The 16,282-nt window shown below is 45.2% G+C and overlaps 1 protein-coding gene across 1 annotated transcript in view; it reads left to right on the plus strand.

Annotated features, from left to right (window-relative positions):
• The window catches only part of ophn1 (oligophrenin 1), a 229,854-nt gene that overhangs the window by 125,614 nt on the left and 87,958 nt on the right, over positions 1–16,282 (plus strand). The window contains exons 8-11 of the mRNA XM_073057890.1: positions 495–624; positions 4,763–4,863; positions 9,531–9,613; positions 10,889–10,967. Coding sequence (XP_072913991.1) covers positions 495–624; positions 4,763–4,863; positions 9,531–9,613; positions 10,889–10,967 — 393 coding nt within the window. The remainder of the gene's footprint in view (positions 1–494; positions 625–4,762; positions 4,864–9,530; positions 9,614–10,888; positions 10,968–16,282) is intronic.

Consider the following 16,282-nt stretch of genomic DNA (forward strand, 5'->3'; position numbering starts at 1 on the left):
TCACTGCCAGTTTTGAACAGGTGTTTCACCATTTGAGTGTGCCTGACTAATTTTTGTAATGGTGGGTCACTCAGACAGTAAGCCAGTAATGGTGGGATATCAGGATCTGTGTTACAGTACCTTCACCAGATAGGCTGCAAGATGGTCAGTAAAAGACCTTGTCAGGGAGAGTAATGGATGGATAATGAATGCTCTACTTGCCAGCAACGCTTGGACCCCAAAATATGAACTCAGGAGTTGGTAATTTTTGATTATTTCAGGAACTTGACCTGTTTAGAAGAATTCCAATGAGTGGCCAGGATCAATAATTTTATATAGGAGAGAGTGAGTTCTTGAAATGCTGAGACATTGACTGTTCCTCTTCGTAGATGCTACCTGACCTGCTGAGTTCCTCCAGCATTGCGTGCGTGCGTGCGTGTATGTGTGTGTTGCTCAAATTTCCAGCATCTGCAGAATGTCTTGTGTTTCTGAACTGGCACTGTGTGTTTTCCCAGACAAGGAATCACTTTATGGGCACTCGAGAAGAGATGGAGGACCTTATGAAAAGAATGAGAGAGTCTCCACAGACCTGCAAGTTACCAGGACAGCCTACCATCGAAGGCTACCTCTTCTTTCAGGAGAAACGTAAGGATCAGTTCTCTTTCTCTGTATTAATCATTATCTTAGTCATTCTGGTACTCCCTGGATTAATATTCAGCCACCTGTAACTGAGAAGCAGTAGAAATCCATTTGAACAGATTTTCGAGGCATTTTTATTTATTTGATTTGCCATAAGATTTAGGGGGAGAAGTAGGCCATTCAGCCCATTGAGTCTGCTGGAGAGGGCAGCATTGCAGTGACATTTTGTTAATTAAATCAGTTGGTATAGAACACAAAGCATGGAAGAGTGCAGCACAGAATGGGTCCTTCAGCCCATGATACTGTGTGACTTATATCAAGCTACCTTGTGATCAACCTAACCCTTCCCTCCGACACTGCCCGTAATCCTCCGATTGTCCTACATGTACACTCAGGGGTCCCTTTGTCAGGTGCATCTGCACACCTGCTTGTTAATGCGACTGTCGAACCAGCCAATCTTGTGGCAGCAACTCAATGCATAAGAGCATGCAGGCATGGTCAAGAGCTTCAGCTGGTGTTCAGAATGGGGAAGGAATGTGACTGGACCCATGGCATGATTGTTGGTGCCAGCTGGTGGATTGGGTATCTACGAATTCTGGGATTTTGACACACAACAGTATCTAGAGTGGGATTACTGATTTTTGTATATGCCATGGACCCCTACCATTAACCGAGGGGTCTGTGGAATGCAGGTTGGTAATCCCTGCTAGCGAATGGTGCAATAAACAACAAAAAAATCCACTGAGTGGCAGTTCTGTGGGCAAAAACACCTCGTAAAGCAGAGAGGTGAGAGGAAAATGGCCAGACAGGTTCAGTCTGACACGAAGACAACTATAAATAAAATAACCACATGTCACAATAGTGGTGTGCATAAGAGCATCTCTGAATGCACAACACATCGAACCTTGAAGTGGACGGGCTACAGCAGCAGAAAACCACATCGGGTTTCACTCCTCTTCCTAATAAAGCAGCCATTGAGTGTATCTTCAGCGACTTTCACAAGCAAGAGAAAATCTGCAGATGCTGGAAATCCAAGCAACACACACAAAATATGCTGGAGGAACTCAGCAGGCCAGGCAACATCCGTGGAAAAGAGTCCTGTCGAAGTTTCGGGCCGAGACCCTTTGGCAGGACTGGAGAAAAAAAGCTGAGGAGTAGATTTGAAAGGTGGGGGAGGGGAGAGAGGAACACCAGGCGACAGGTGAAACCTGGACGGGGAGGGGTGAAGCAAAGAGCTGGGAAGTTAATTGGTGAAAGAGACAGACAGTCATGGAAGAAAGAAAAAAGGGGGTTGGGGGAGGAGGGGAGGAGCACCAGAGGGAGGCGATGGGCAGGTAAGGAGATAACATGAGAGAGGAACAAGAGGATGGGAAATGGTGAGGGGGGGGGGCGGGGGGGAGGTTGTGGAGGCATTACTGGAAGTTGGAGAAATTGACGTTCAGGCCATCAGGTTGGAGGCTACCCAGACAGATTATAAGGTGTTGTTCCTCCAACCTGAGTGTGGCCTCATCACGACTGTGAAGGAGGCCATGGTTGGACATATTGGAATAGGAATGGGAAGTGGAATTAAAATGGGTGGTCACTGGGAGATCCCACTTGTTCTGGTGGATGGAGCATAGATGCTTAGTGAAGCTGTCTCCCAATCTACGTTGAGTTTCAACGATATACAGGAGGCCACACCGGGAGCACCGAACACAGCAGATGACCACAACAGACTCACAGGTGAAGTGTCACTTCTCCTGGAAGGACTGTTTGGGGCCCTGAATGGTAGTGAGGGAGGAGGTGTAAGGGCAGGTGTAGCACTTGTTCCGCTTGCAAGGGTAAGTGCCAGGAGGGAGATCGGTGGGGAGGGGCGAATAGATGAGGCAGTCTCATAGGGAGTGATCCCTGCAGAAAGTGGAGGTGGCGGAGGGAAAGATGTGTTTGGTGGTGGGATCCAGTGGGAGGTGGCAGAAGTTTTGGAGAATTATGTGCTGGATACGGAGGCTGCTGGGGGTGGTAGGTGAGGACAAGAGGTAGTAGCATGGTGAGAGGATGGGGTAAGAGCAGATGTATGTGAAATGGAAGAGATGTGGTTGAGGGCAGCGTTGATGGTGGATGAAGGTAAGTCCTTTTTGAAAAAGGAGGACATCTCCTTTGTTCTAAAATGAAAAGCCTCATCCTGAGAGCAGATGGGGTAGAGGTATTGAGAGAAAGGGATGGCGGTTTTACAAGTAGCAGGGTGGGACGAGGTATAGAAAAAGTAGCTGTTGGTTTATAATAGACAGCGGTGGATAAGCTGTCTCCGGAGCTAGAGACAGTGAGATCGAGAAAGGGAGTGGACCAGATGGATTTGAGGGCAGGGTGGAAGTTGGATTCCACAGATGCTGCCTGGCCTGCTGAGTTCCTCCAGCATTTTGTGAGAGTTGCTCTTCAGTTACTTTGCTACTTCTAAAATGTGCATGAAGAATGTGTGACAACGTTGATGTGGGGAGTTGTGCCCGGATTTCCACCGCACTACTGTCGGGCAAGAGGAGCGTTAAATGGGCACAGGGGAATTGCGAAGGGTTAATCAGGACAGTGCGAAGGGCAGTTGTGCCCCCATTATGGCGAATAGGTTGAGAACGGACAAGTTAAGGTACATGTCAAGAGCGTGTACAAATGTAAGGTATGTGTTTATTCCTGCATCAGTTAGTGACACCTTGTGTCTCAACAACAGAACTACAGTTTGGTATTGCTCTGTTTAACTTCGTTCCATGTGGGTTCCAGCTGTAACTGCACGCATTTGGCAGTTTGCTCCGTTTTCCCCCTGACCTTGTGCACATTTTACCTACCCACTGGATATTATCACTCAGTTTACAACCTCCATAGTTATTCTGGATCCATTTAACCCTTTCAACGACCTGGCCAAGTCATATTTAAAGTGGAGGTTGATAGGTTCTTGGTTAGTAAGGGAGGGCAAAGGTTACAGTGAGAAGGCAGGAGAATGCGGTTGATCAGCATGATTGAATGCGGAGTGGACTTAATGGTCTGAATGTCTTAATTATACTTCTATGCCTTGTGGTTTTATTTGTTGTCTACACTGATGGCTGTAGGTAATACCTCACCGCAGTGTAGAGATATTTTCCCGAATGCTCACGGGGAATCTCCCTGCATTTGGGGTTTTACGTAGAATATAGATCTGTACAGCACAGTGCAGGCCTTTCAGCAAATGGTGCTGTGAGAACCTCAGAGGGAACATAGAAAATCTACAGCACTTTACAGGCCCTTCGGCCCACAATGTTGGGCTGACCATGTAACCTACTCTAGAAGCTGCTTAGAATTTCCCTGCCACATAGCCCTCTATCTTTCTGAGCTCCATGTACCTGGTCGGAGTGTGGAACGAGCTGCCGGTGCAAGTGGTGAGTATGAATTCAATTTCAACATTTAAGAGAAGTTTGGATAAGTACAGGGATGGGAAGGGTATGGAGGATTATGGTCCAGGTGCATGTCGCTGGGACTAGGGTTAGCATTGATTAGGTGGGCAGAAGGGCTTATTCATTACGGTAGTGCTGTTTGACCTTATGACTTGAAGCTTTGGAGAGGTTTACCAGGATGTTGCCTAGATTAAAGGACATGTCTATAACGAAAGTTTGGATAACTTGGGTTGCTTTATCTGGAATGACAGAGGCTGAGGTGAGATCTAATAGAATTTTATAAGATTATGAGAGGCATGGATAGAGTAGACAGACAGAATCTTTTCCCCAGGGTTGAAATGTCTAATACCAGAGGGCATGCATTTAAGCTGAGGGTCAAGTTTTTTTTACACAGGGAGTGGTGGGTTACTTGGAGTTGTGCTAGATGCCGACGCATTAGGAACTTTTAAATGTTTAGTTAGGCACGTGAATGTGAGGGAAATGGAAGGAGATGGACATTGGGAAGGCATAGTGGATTAGTTTGTTTGCTCATTTGATTACTAATTTAATTGGTTCTGCTCAATATAGTGGGCTGAAGGGCCTGTTCCTGTGCTGTACTGTTGGATGTTCTACAACTCTATGTCAGGGCAGAATCATTTGAAACCTGTAAGGCCTTTCAACTGGGCCTCATTCACTAGCCCTCTGCTTGGTACATAGAGGGAGGGCAAATGAAAATCCTGTTCAACAAATGTGTTTCTTTGACTCTGCAGGGGCTCTCGGATTTTCCTGGGTGAAATACTATTGCAAGTACGTGAAAGATACCAGAACCCTAACCATGATATCCTGTGATCCAAAGCCTGGGATTAAGCAAGTAAGTATCTTGTAGACACAGAGGCCAGGATTACTGGCATTGATCTCCAGTGAGCGTGTGGTTGAGTGTGAGAGTTGCTCTGCATCAGAGAAGTGAAACAGTCTGAGTCCAGCCAGTTCGTAGGGAATGAGTGTTGGAAGTTCTTGTCAAAGTCATCTTATGTGTCCCTTGTTCAGAAGACTGGCTCGCTTTTGAGAAGATTGTTGGTGTGCCCTGTGTATTTCCAGCATTGGGAATTTTCCTCACTGTTATGGCAGGGAGTGCTGATGTTGGTGGCTCACTTTGTCAAACACCTGGGCGAATCAGTGGTCTAATAGGATGTTGTAGAAATCAAGTTCAAGTTTAATTATCATTCAACTAGAATATAGGCAAACGACACAGTGTTCCTCCGGAGCCAAGATGCAAAGCACATTGCAAACATTACAGTGCACATTGCACATAGAACAAGTAGTATGAATGGTTATGATGTCAGAAAAAAATACAGTTAAAAAGAGAAAAAGATAATTAGCAAGTTGTCCAGGCCAAACTTGTTCTTTCACCAAGTGACCACTGGAGGGCAGCACTGAGCAAACACCAGTATTAATGCAACCATTGTTAATTTTGACTGAGTTACATATTGTACACATAGAACTTTGATTTTTTTTTATTCTGAAGCTTTTTGATCCAATTTTCCTGAGACTGTCTGCATTTGAAGGAACAGGTGGTGGAACAGACGGTGGTTGCCTTTCCTTGTGCTGCTTTGCTGGCTTGTCTCTCTGCTCTCTCTTGTCTTGATATATGCTGTTGTTGAATGCCTTCTGTTCCTTATTACTCTTCAATGCAGTCTCTATCTGATGGAGAGTTTGGGCAGGCAAATGGCAAATGTAGAGAATAAGGGTAAAGACTGGAACCAGAAGATGTGCACAATTTGCAGAATGCTACAAAGTACAGATTAGGTTTTAAAGATTAAAGATCAGTTTTACTTGTCACATGCTCACAGAAATGTGTCGTGAGCATCAACGACCAACACAGTCCGATGATTGTGTTGGGGGCAGCCTGCAAGTGCTGCCATGCTTTTGGCACCAGTATTGCATGCCGACAGCTCACTAATCCTAGCCTGTACAGTATGTCTTTGAAATGTGGGAAGAAACTGGATAGTCTAGAGGAAACCCACGTGCTCCCCCCATCACCCCTTCCGCCCAATCCCCCTTCCCCTTCCCTCTTCCCTCCTCCCTTCCTCCCTTCCCCTTCCCCCTTCCCCTCCCCTTCTTCCCCCTTCTCCCCCTCCCTCTGTCTCATATTAAGTAAATGGGTGTTTCCTTGTTTGTAATCAACCCTAATCTGCAGTTCAAGGAAGACCATTGTTCAGAGCTGCTTTTTAAATTCAATCTACAATCCACATTCAAATCTGAAGATTGGCTGTTGCTGAAATTAATATTTGCTTAACACCTTAAATCCAGAATACCCCCTAACAAATGTAACGTTCGTGTAAAAGTGGGTGGTTGATGGTCAGTGTAGGTTTGATGGGCTGAAGGGTCTGTACCATGCTGTACTCTGACTCAAACTCCCTTTAAAGACTCTGATTTATTGTCTCCACCACCCTTGCAGGCAATGAGTTTCAGAGCATTACTGTTCTATGTATTTAAAACAAATTCTCCACATTGTATCTCCTGACCTTGAACCATTTGCAATGGGGTGCAGGAAAATCAAGCAGTGCTCTTTGTAGACTGGAACCCAAACCACGGGATATGATGAATCTCTGGCTGCCCCATTGCAGGGTGGAGGTTTAGAGACTGGGAAATACCCAAAGGGTTTTCACTTAATTCCCACCATCAAGGTAATTTTCAGAGATGGGCAAGGCACTCTATTTGCCAACATTTGAGGAAAAACTGAGACTAAAGGATTTGGTTGAGGTCCCACTGTTGTCTGTAAGGTGTTTTTAGGTTCTCCCCGTGACTGTGTGAGTTTCTTCCTACTTTTAAAACCGCATGCGGGTTAGCAGGTTAATTGGTTACATGAGTGTAATTGGGCTGTGTGAGTTTGTTGGGCCAGAAGGGCTTGTTACTGTACCGTATCTTTAAATAAATAAAATTGAGTGAATGGACAGGCTCACCCCTGAAAAATTGTTTAGGATGACATTAGAGACAGAAGGATACAGTGGGAAGGTGAATGGGGGTTATTCGGACCAAACTCTTTCACAGTATGGAGAGCTGGTTATTGAAATGGTTAACACGAGGAAATCTGCAGATGCTGGAAATTCAAACAACACACACAAAATGCTGGTGGAACACAGCAGGCCAGGCAGCATCCTGACGAAGGGTCTCAGCCTGAAACGTTGACAGTGCTTCTCCTTATAGATGCTGCCCGGCCTGCTGTGTTCCACCAGCATTTTGTGTGTGTTGTTTGAAATGGTTAATTTGGGGGCAGTGGTGACTACTGTGCAAACCACAGCTTTCATTCTGGAATTGCATTCGTTGTAAAGTTAAAATTCCAGCTTGTCAAGTCCAATTTGTCGGTGGACAAATGGGAGATTTTGCTTTATAATTGGGATGTACAAACTCAGTTTGCACTATGGCAGGCAATTTCAGTTGTGTAACTAATGAGAGGCATGTGTCTGTGGGAATTGTGATCATAATGATATTTATATAGAGTTTCAGAATAGCAGTGTGTGGGAAGCATTTGAATCAAGTCCTTTTTAAGTTTCCTTTTAGCCTGCAGAATCAGTCAGCTTTAATTTCAATGGCATATGTCGTGAAATTTATTACTATGTAGCAGCCATGTGTTGCAATACATGTTAAAATCCCTAAATTATGGTAAATATGTTTATATATATTTTGTGTGTGTGTGTGTTTATTTATATATTTAAAAAGTCAAATTAAATAAGCGGTGCTAAAAGAGACAAAGAAGGTCGTGAGGTAGTGTTCACGGGTTCAATGTCTATTCTGAAATCAGATGGCAGAGGGGAAGAAGCTGTTCCTGAATCATTGAGTGTGTGCCTTCAGGCTTCGGTACCTCCTACTTGAAGAGAGAAGGGCATAGGGGTCCTTAATGCTGGATGTCACCTTTTGTTTGGAGCCCACGTCATGGTGTACTCTACTGATGGAGACAGATAGAAAGACATTGGGTTCCTCACACTGGCACTTAAACTCATTTGTCACGTGTACATCGAAGCATACGCGGTGAAACGCATCGTTTGCCTCAACAACCAACATAGTCTATGGATGTGCTGGGGGCAGCCTGCGAGTGTCCTGATGCTTCTGTCAGCTATATAACATGCCCACAACTTACTGACCTTAACCCATACGTCTTTGGGATGTGGGGGAGGATACCGGAGCTCCGGGAGGAGATCTGTGCGGTCATGCAGAGAATATTCAAACTCCTTACAGACGGCGGTGGAATTGAGGCCGGGGCATTGATGCTGTAGCAGTAATATACTAACCCCTCCGCCACAGAGCTGCCCCACAATTTCACACCAACTTTGATGCAACCCTTCGAGCGGTTGCTCACCAATAGCCATGATCATTCAATGGGTGGTTATAAACGTGAAGCTGGGTGATGCTTCGACGCCCTTAGAAATGGCCACTAAACCACTCAGTTCAAGGGCAATCGTTGGTTTGTTCATTCGTTTCTTCGTTAGGCGCCATATCGCATGACATAGGTGTTCATGGTCTATCCGTAACCATGACTGCTCTTGCAAATCTCTCCGTGGAAGTGGTTTGCCATTGCCCTCTTCCAGGCAGTGTCTTTACGTGATGGGCGACCGCAGCCATTATCAATACTCTTCAGAGATTGTCTGCCTGGTGTCAGTAGCCGGATAACCAGGACTTGTGGACTTGTGATGTGCACCATCTGCTCATATGATCATCAACACCTGCTCCCATGGCTTCACGTGACCCTGACTAGGGGGCTAAACAGGTGCTACACCTCGCCCAGGGGTGACCTGCAGGCTAGCAGAGGGAAAGAGCACCTTACACCTCCTTTGGTAGAGACGTATCTCCACCCCGCCACCCATCAAGGGAAATATATATCCATAATCAAAGTACGTTTATTATAAAAGTCTGTATATGTTACCATACGCTATCCTGAGATTCAATCCCTTGCAGACATTTACAGGAAAATGGAGATACAATAGAATTTATGAGAAACAAAGGCTGACAAACGGTCCCATAACCCGTCAAAGAATTCAAAGTATTTGGTGAGAATTGTACAAAATGATTATCTTTCAGACACTATTCTGAGCAATTGAACATACTAATGCATGAATTGAGAGCTGAAGTAGGCCCCTTGAGCCTGCTTCACTATTTAATATTGATAAGGTCATAGTTGATCTGCTTGTAACCTCACCTCTGCATTCCCAGCTGGCAATGATGAGTCACACCTTTGCTTGCTAAGTCCCTTAAAAAGCTTCAGACTTGCTGCTTCTACCACCTTTTGAGAAAAAGAGCCCCGGGCCTCTGAGAAAAAACTTCACCTCAGCTTTCAGGTGGTGATCTCCTTGTCTGACGTTCTCCCAAGGAAGCATCCTTTCCACATCGACCCTTTCAAGACCTCTCAGCCATTTGTATTCCAGTCAAATTCACTCTCAGTCTCTTAATCTTCAGCAAGCCTAGGCTGTCCAACCCCTCCTCAGAAGATAGGAGGCCCACTCCACATATTGAGTAAGTCTGATTTGCTTGCTTCTCCTCCAGGAATTTAAACTGAAGTCCTGCATTCGGAGGAAAACCGAATCCATTGACAAGCGGTTCTGCTTTGATATTGAGTTGCTTGAAAGGTAAGCACAAAGTTCCCGAACGGAGCCGAGAGTTTTGTTTGAAGTAGCTGGAGATGCGTGGATGTGGGCTGCCAGAACACTGTGTGATAAGTCACACTTGGAATTTGATTGAATGTCATGCTTTTTTTAAACCTTGAATAATGGTGTTGCTGTCATTAATCCATGGCTGTGCTGAAAGCTGTCACTGTGGAGATTCCCCAGTTGGGTGCCGCCTTCTCATCACACCTCTTCCTCTCTGAGTTCAGTCTGCCTTTTAATTCCTTCCTGCCCCATGATCTCTCTCGCTCTGTGAGTGTTACTGTACGCGAGAAGGGTGTCTGCTGTTCCATCTCTCTTGCGATTATCTCCTTTGGCCTGAAGTACCAAGGCTAAATACGTAACTGCCAAAAGAAAACTGGGCAGTTGTTTTGAGTCTGTTTTCCCCTATCACTACTTTCTCCCATGCAACGATATTTGATATGGTCAAATTCTCAGTCAGAAGGAATGGAAGTCCTGCTGTAGCTCCTGTAACAAGTGTGTTTTCAACAGAGGGATCTTCCTTCTAAAGCATAATGGGTCTTGCTCTCCCCTCAGGCAGAGGCTTGGCAGTTTAGTTTGCAGAGATTTGAGTGAAAAGATGTAGGCTGGGGGAGTCTAAGACCATAAGATGCAGCTTTAAATAGAGGGACGTATATTTAGAACGGAGATGAGGAAGAATTTATTTAGCCAGAGAGCGGTGAATTTGTGGAATTCATTGCCACAGGCAGCTGTGGACGCCAGTTCACTGGGTATATTTAAGTCAGAGGCTGATAGATTCTTGATTGGTCAGAGCATGAGAGGAAATGGGGAGAAGGCAGGAGGTTGGGACTGAGAGGGAAATGGATCAGCCATGATGAAATGGCGGAGGAAACTTGATGGGCCAAATGGCCTAATTCTGCTCCTATTTCTTATGGTCTTAATCCAGAGCTGCCCTGTCAAAAGTACTGTCTATCAAATGAGACCTAATTTGATATCTCCCCCCCCCCCCAAATGGAGGTAAAAGATCCCGTGAATCTATTTTCAGGCAAGGGGGCTTTAAGCAACACCTGTTGGAAAGCCGTTTGCCGTTTTTCTCTAGGTGAGAGCTTGCTGTGCTGACGTTGGCAATCTCACTGCCTGCATCACAACGTCTGCACTTCATGCTTCAGTAGCTGAAAAGCAGAGACATTGATGAGGTTCTGAAATACATCGTATCAATGGTTCTTTTATTCCCCCCCCCCCCCCACAGTAAAGTCCATATAAATCTCTCTTTCACAGGCAAAGCCCTGTCACACTGCAGGCACTATCGGAAGCCAACAGGAGGCTGTGGATTGAAGCAATGGATGGCAAGGAGCCGGTGAGTACCTTACTGTACTATCTGTTTGTTTTTAGATTGACTTGGCCTACGAGGTCCAATTTGTCATGGACCACAGTATTTCCCAGTCAAGGGCTCTGGAACTTTCTGTTGCCTTTGCACTTTGTGCTTTCTTGAAGCCAGTGAACTGAAGTTTTACCTCCGATGTAAGGCAAAGAGTAGGGTACATAGAACGTTATAGCCCAGTACATGCCCTTTACTACCTCTGGCATCTCCCCCTATACTTGCCTTCAATCACCTTAAAATTATGTCTCTTTGTATCAGCCATTTCCACTCTGTAGTGGACAGGGCAAGTGCTGTACAGGTCAATGACTCATCCGCTTTCATATTCCATACTCTTGATGCCTTATGTGTCTAGAAATCAAACTCTTTCTTAAATATAGCCTTTTGTAAAGAGTTGTAAAAGCAACTCGGTTTATCAAGAACAGCAACCTATCCTCCAAACAACAACACACACAAAATGCTGGTAGAACACAGCAGGCCAGGCAGCATCTATAGGGAGAAGCGCTGTCGACGTTTCGGGCCGAGACCCTTCGTCAGGACTAACCGAAAGGAAAGATAGTAAGAGATTTGAAAGTAGTGGGGGGAGGGGGAAATGCGAAATGATAGGAGAAGACCGGAGGGGGTGGGATGAAGCTAAGAGCTGGAAAGGTGATTGGCGAAAGTGATACAGAGCTGGAGAAGGGAAAGGATCATGGGACGGGAGGCCTCAGGAGAAAGAAAGGAGGGGGGAGGGGAGCACCAGAGGGAGATGGAGAACAGGCAAACAACTAAGTATGTCAGGGGTTGGGGTAAGAAGGGGAGGAGGGGCATTAACGGAAGTTAGAGAAGTCACTGTTCATGCCATCAGGTTGGAGGGCTACCCAGCCGGTATATAAGGTGTTGTTCCTCCAACCTGAGTTTGGATTCATTTTGACAGTAGAGGAGGCCATGGATAGACATATCAGAATGGGAATGGGACATGGAATTAAAATGTGTGGCCACTGGGAGATCCTGCTTTTTCTGGTGGACCGAACGTAGGTGTTCAGCGAACGGTCTCCTAGTTTGCATCAGGTCTCAGCAATATATAAAAGGCCACACCGGGAGCACCGGATGCAGTATACCACACCAGCCGACTCACAGCTGAAGTGTCGCCTCACCTGGAAGGACTGTCTGGGGGCCCTGAATGGTGGTGAGGGAGGAAGTGTAAGGGCAGGTGTAGCACTTGTTCCGTTTACAAGGATAAGTGCCGGGAGGGAGATCGGTGGGAAGGGATGGGGGGGGGGGGACGAGTGGACAAGGGAGTCGCGTAGGGAGCGATCCCTGTGAAAAGCAGAAAGAAGCGGGGAGGGAAAAATGTGTTTGGTAGTGGGATCCTGTTGGAATTTCAATGTTCATGCCATCAGGTTGGAGACCTATTCTCCATTGCTGCTTTGGGAAAGCAGCCAACATAATCAAAGACCCCCATCCCCCCATCCCGGTCATTCTCTCTTCTCCCCCTTGCCACCGGGCAGAAGGGACTGACGCTTTCGAGCATGATTCACCACGATCATGACAAGGGGGAATAGCTGAGCCAAATTGCCTGGTTCTCTGCCATTGTTGTTTCAATGTGAAGTCATTAGTGACAATGACATTAGTGACAACTGGTCTGTTATTGCCACAGACTGAGATGCCGCGGAATACTTTGTTTTGCAACCCTTCCAAACACATCATTCCTCACAGAAATACGTTACCGAACTACATTAATACCAGCCCAGTGAGCCCACGCTGCCCAATTTGTTGGATTTATTACAGCACCGGATCACATCCTTGTGCTCCGTGTGGCTTCCGGGATTTGATTTTCTTTCCTATTTTAGAGCTACAGCGTGGAACTGGCTCTTCAAGCTGCCCACTGATTTAACCCTAGCCTAATCACAGAGCAAATTAAGCTACTACTCAGTCGGTCTTTGGACTGTGGGAGGAAACCGGTGCCTTTAGAGGAAACTCAGGGGAAGGAACATATAAACTTAGTTATAGAGGACACTGGAGTTGAAATTGGAACTCCGATGCCCTGAGTTGTAATAACACTGTAATAACTGCTACGCCTGCGTGGTGTGGACATTGGGGAAGTAGGAACGAAGGTGATGTGGATACTGGATGCAGTCCTCTCTCTTGCCTTTAACATTACAGCTATGCCATGGGTAATCCATCAGTCCCATCACTGATGCAGTCTGATCTCCCCTGTTAGTGTCTATAATTTCCACTTTCTTGTACACTGTCTCCCAAATCTCAACCTTAAACCATAAATCACCGAACCACCTCGTCTTCCATTTAAATCTGGCGATATCTTCCCTACGTAAATCTTCCTAGTATCTGGTGATCCCAGTTGTTGGATTTCTTCCATTTCCTTCTGGCCTCAGTCTTTCACTTCTGAGCTTAATAGAGATATCGGTCTGGTTGACAGCAAAGGCAGTTGCACATTTGTACACCCAGAAACTTCTGTAAGACTCGAGCGAACCTCTCGTGTGGTTAACCCTAGATCTTCACAATCTCCTTTGGTGTGGTCCCTGCATCTTACCTGTCTAGCTGTACTGTATATTCTCTGTAAACATCCACTGTACAGTAGACAGTGAGCAGCTTCCTCCCATGGCGGAAGTAGCTAATACTGGGGGGGGACATAATTTGAGAATGATTGGAGGAAAGTATAGGGGAAATGTAAGGCCCAAGTGTTTTATACCCAGAGTGGTAGGTTGCACGAAAAATGCTGTCAGGAGTGGTGGAAGGGGCAGATAAATGAGACACTCTTATATAGGCACATGGATGACAGGAAAATGGAGGGCTTTGCGGGAGGGATGCGTTAGATTGATCTTGGAGGGAGTTAATAAGTCAGCACAACATTGTAGGCTGAAAGGCCTGTAATATGCTGTACTATTAAATGTCCTATGTTCTATACCAGTGTGAGCCAAGCTCATTTGACAAAAATGCCTGTTCCTGGTCCAATATTAGCACCTCATCAAAAATCCTAAAGTAAGTATTAGAACACCATCCTGGCAAGGCCTGCAGCTGTCCTGGAAACATACCACATCTGGATTTAACTCAAATAAATATCTAGGAGAAAGCATGCAAGTGTGCTGATTACAGCATCACGATTCATTTCCAGAATGTCCCTCTAATGTGGAATGTTGGCGACTGGAACTTAATACATTTTTTTTTTACCCCCATTTCAAAAATTCTACTTTGTGCAAATCACATTGGGCTACACAGAAGGAGCCCTTCTGCAGATGGTGTGCCTGTGAAGCTTTGTGGCTCCGGGACGCAGATGCTAATGGAAGAGTTGGTAACGCTCCATGAACAGCTTTTCTTTGGGGAGCTTTAATGAGGCTGGAAAACGATGCTGTTCCGATTACAGACTGTTTTATTGTCAGGGTTTGTCTAAACTTTGCTCCTCTCTCCCCTTTTCTAAAGCGCTCCACTGAACATCCTCAGTGTGCTGCCTTGTCCCCCCGGTTGACCAAAACCAATGGCATGTTCTCACTAGACTCTGATCTCCATAGTGGTTTCACCAAATGAAGTCTGCACTGATAATGGCTGCAGCATCAGTAAGGAGCGATCAGATGAGACGTCCACACGACGCCGGATAAATCCGTAACCAAAGCTTTTTCTCTTCGTTTTTACCCTCCGTCCACACTAAAACGGCGTTTTCGTCCCCCGAGACCGGAGTTTTTCAGAACCGCTCTCCAGGGTGCGTAATTTTGAAAATGCCGCTTGGCCAGAGCAGTGTGGACGGGGTAACCGGAGAAATCTAAAAACACTGTCATAACGTGCTGGAACAGATGGTGACGGCAGTGCGCCATTTCATTGTTTTCTTGAACGCAACCTAACAATTTCAGAACAGACGGCAATAAGACTGAAGCCAGAAGAATTAGAAATGTACTCACCAAATACTTTGACCCATAACTTACTGAATAAATAAGTATACTCACTTTGCCCTGTTTTCTATCCTTGCTTGTATGAAGGTGGTTCACCTATTTATACAAGTACTTCTCTGACAATAGATGTGTAACAGCCTAATGCAACATTGTATGGAAATACAAGATAATACTGATGCAGACATGTTTTACACATTTAACAAGGGGCTTTATTAATGCAACAGTTTGTCAGTTTTTCAATGTTCGTCATCAGCTGGGTCATACTGTCCGTGAACTCCCTGTCGGTTGCCTCCATATGCTCCAGTATTTTTTTTTACCTTAAAGTCCTCCTGCACGAGAGCCAACAGCTGTCAGTCGTTTAAGTTTTTCAAGTCTGTAATTGCACAAACAAGCACTTTCACAGCGAGATTCGACACCAGACATGTCGCTTGTTTTCGGTAGATGTGTCCTGCGCATGCGCAGTAGGAGATTCGCCGAAATATCTGTTTCAATGTAGACAGAGATATTTTTAAAAACGCATAGTGTGGACGCCTATCGTTCTTATGCGAAACCGGTGTTTTGAAAATTATCCGGTCTAGTGTGGACGTAGCCTCACTGTGAGGTCAGTTTTATGTGTAGATTTCTTTAAACTTTCACAGTTGCCCACTGCATTTCACCAGAATGTTTCTGGAGTCTAACTAAAGCAGTAATAACTTTCCAATAATACTGAACAACAAAGATTTTGCTTCCTGAATGCTCTTGGGTGTATCTTAGAGATTTTAGGCTGCTGATGATGAAAATCACCATAAAATTTCCAAATCACACAACATTATTTTTAAATAGCCTGTATTTGTTATTTCAATTCATAATTCAAGTCAGAATAACTGATGTCAAGATTAAAGGAGGCATTTTGTTGGTCCACCAATCAAACAGGTCATCAATGAGAGGCAGTTCAGTTCAGTTCAGTTTCAGTTTATTGTCATTTAGAAACCACAAATGCAATGCAGTTAAAAAATGAGACAACGTTCTCCAGAATGATATCACAAAAGCACACGACAAAACAGACCACGCAAGAAAATCCACATAACATTTGGTAATCCCCAAATCCAGAGTCTGGAGAGGCTGCTGCGTATTAATATCGCGCTAACATCTTAGCATGTTCCCCGGAAAGGAGCTCCAAATCCACCAGACAAAACAAGGCTACCCAGACACACCAAGTCAAGAGACCAACTCTACCACCCAACAAACCAAAAACTAAAGCTACAAGACCTACACAAAACCACGTAGTTACATATAGTTATAGTTAACATACAGTTCCAACAGTGCAGACAATATCATAATTGATGAAAAAAAACAGACCATGGGCACAGTAAAAATAGTCCAAAGATGTTAAAAGACTATAAGTTCGAAAGAAACCACCACACAGTTTCC

The sequence above is a fragment of the Hemitrygon akajei genome, chromosome 10 (genome assembly GCF_048418815.1).
Source record: "Hemitrygon akajei chromosome 10, sHemAka1.3, whole genome shotgun sequence".
Taxonomy (NCBI): Eukaryota; Metazoa; Chordata; class Chondrichthyes; order Myliobatiformes; family Dasyatidae; genus Hemitrygon; species Hemitrygon akajei.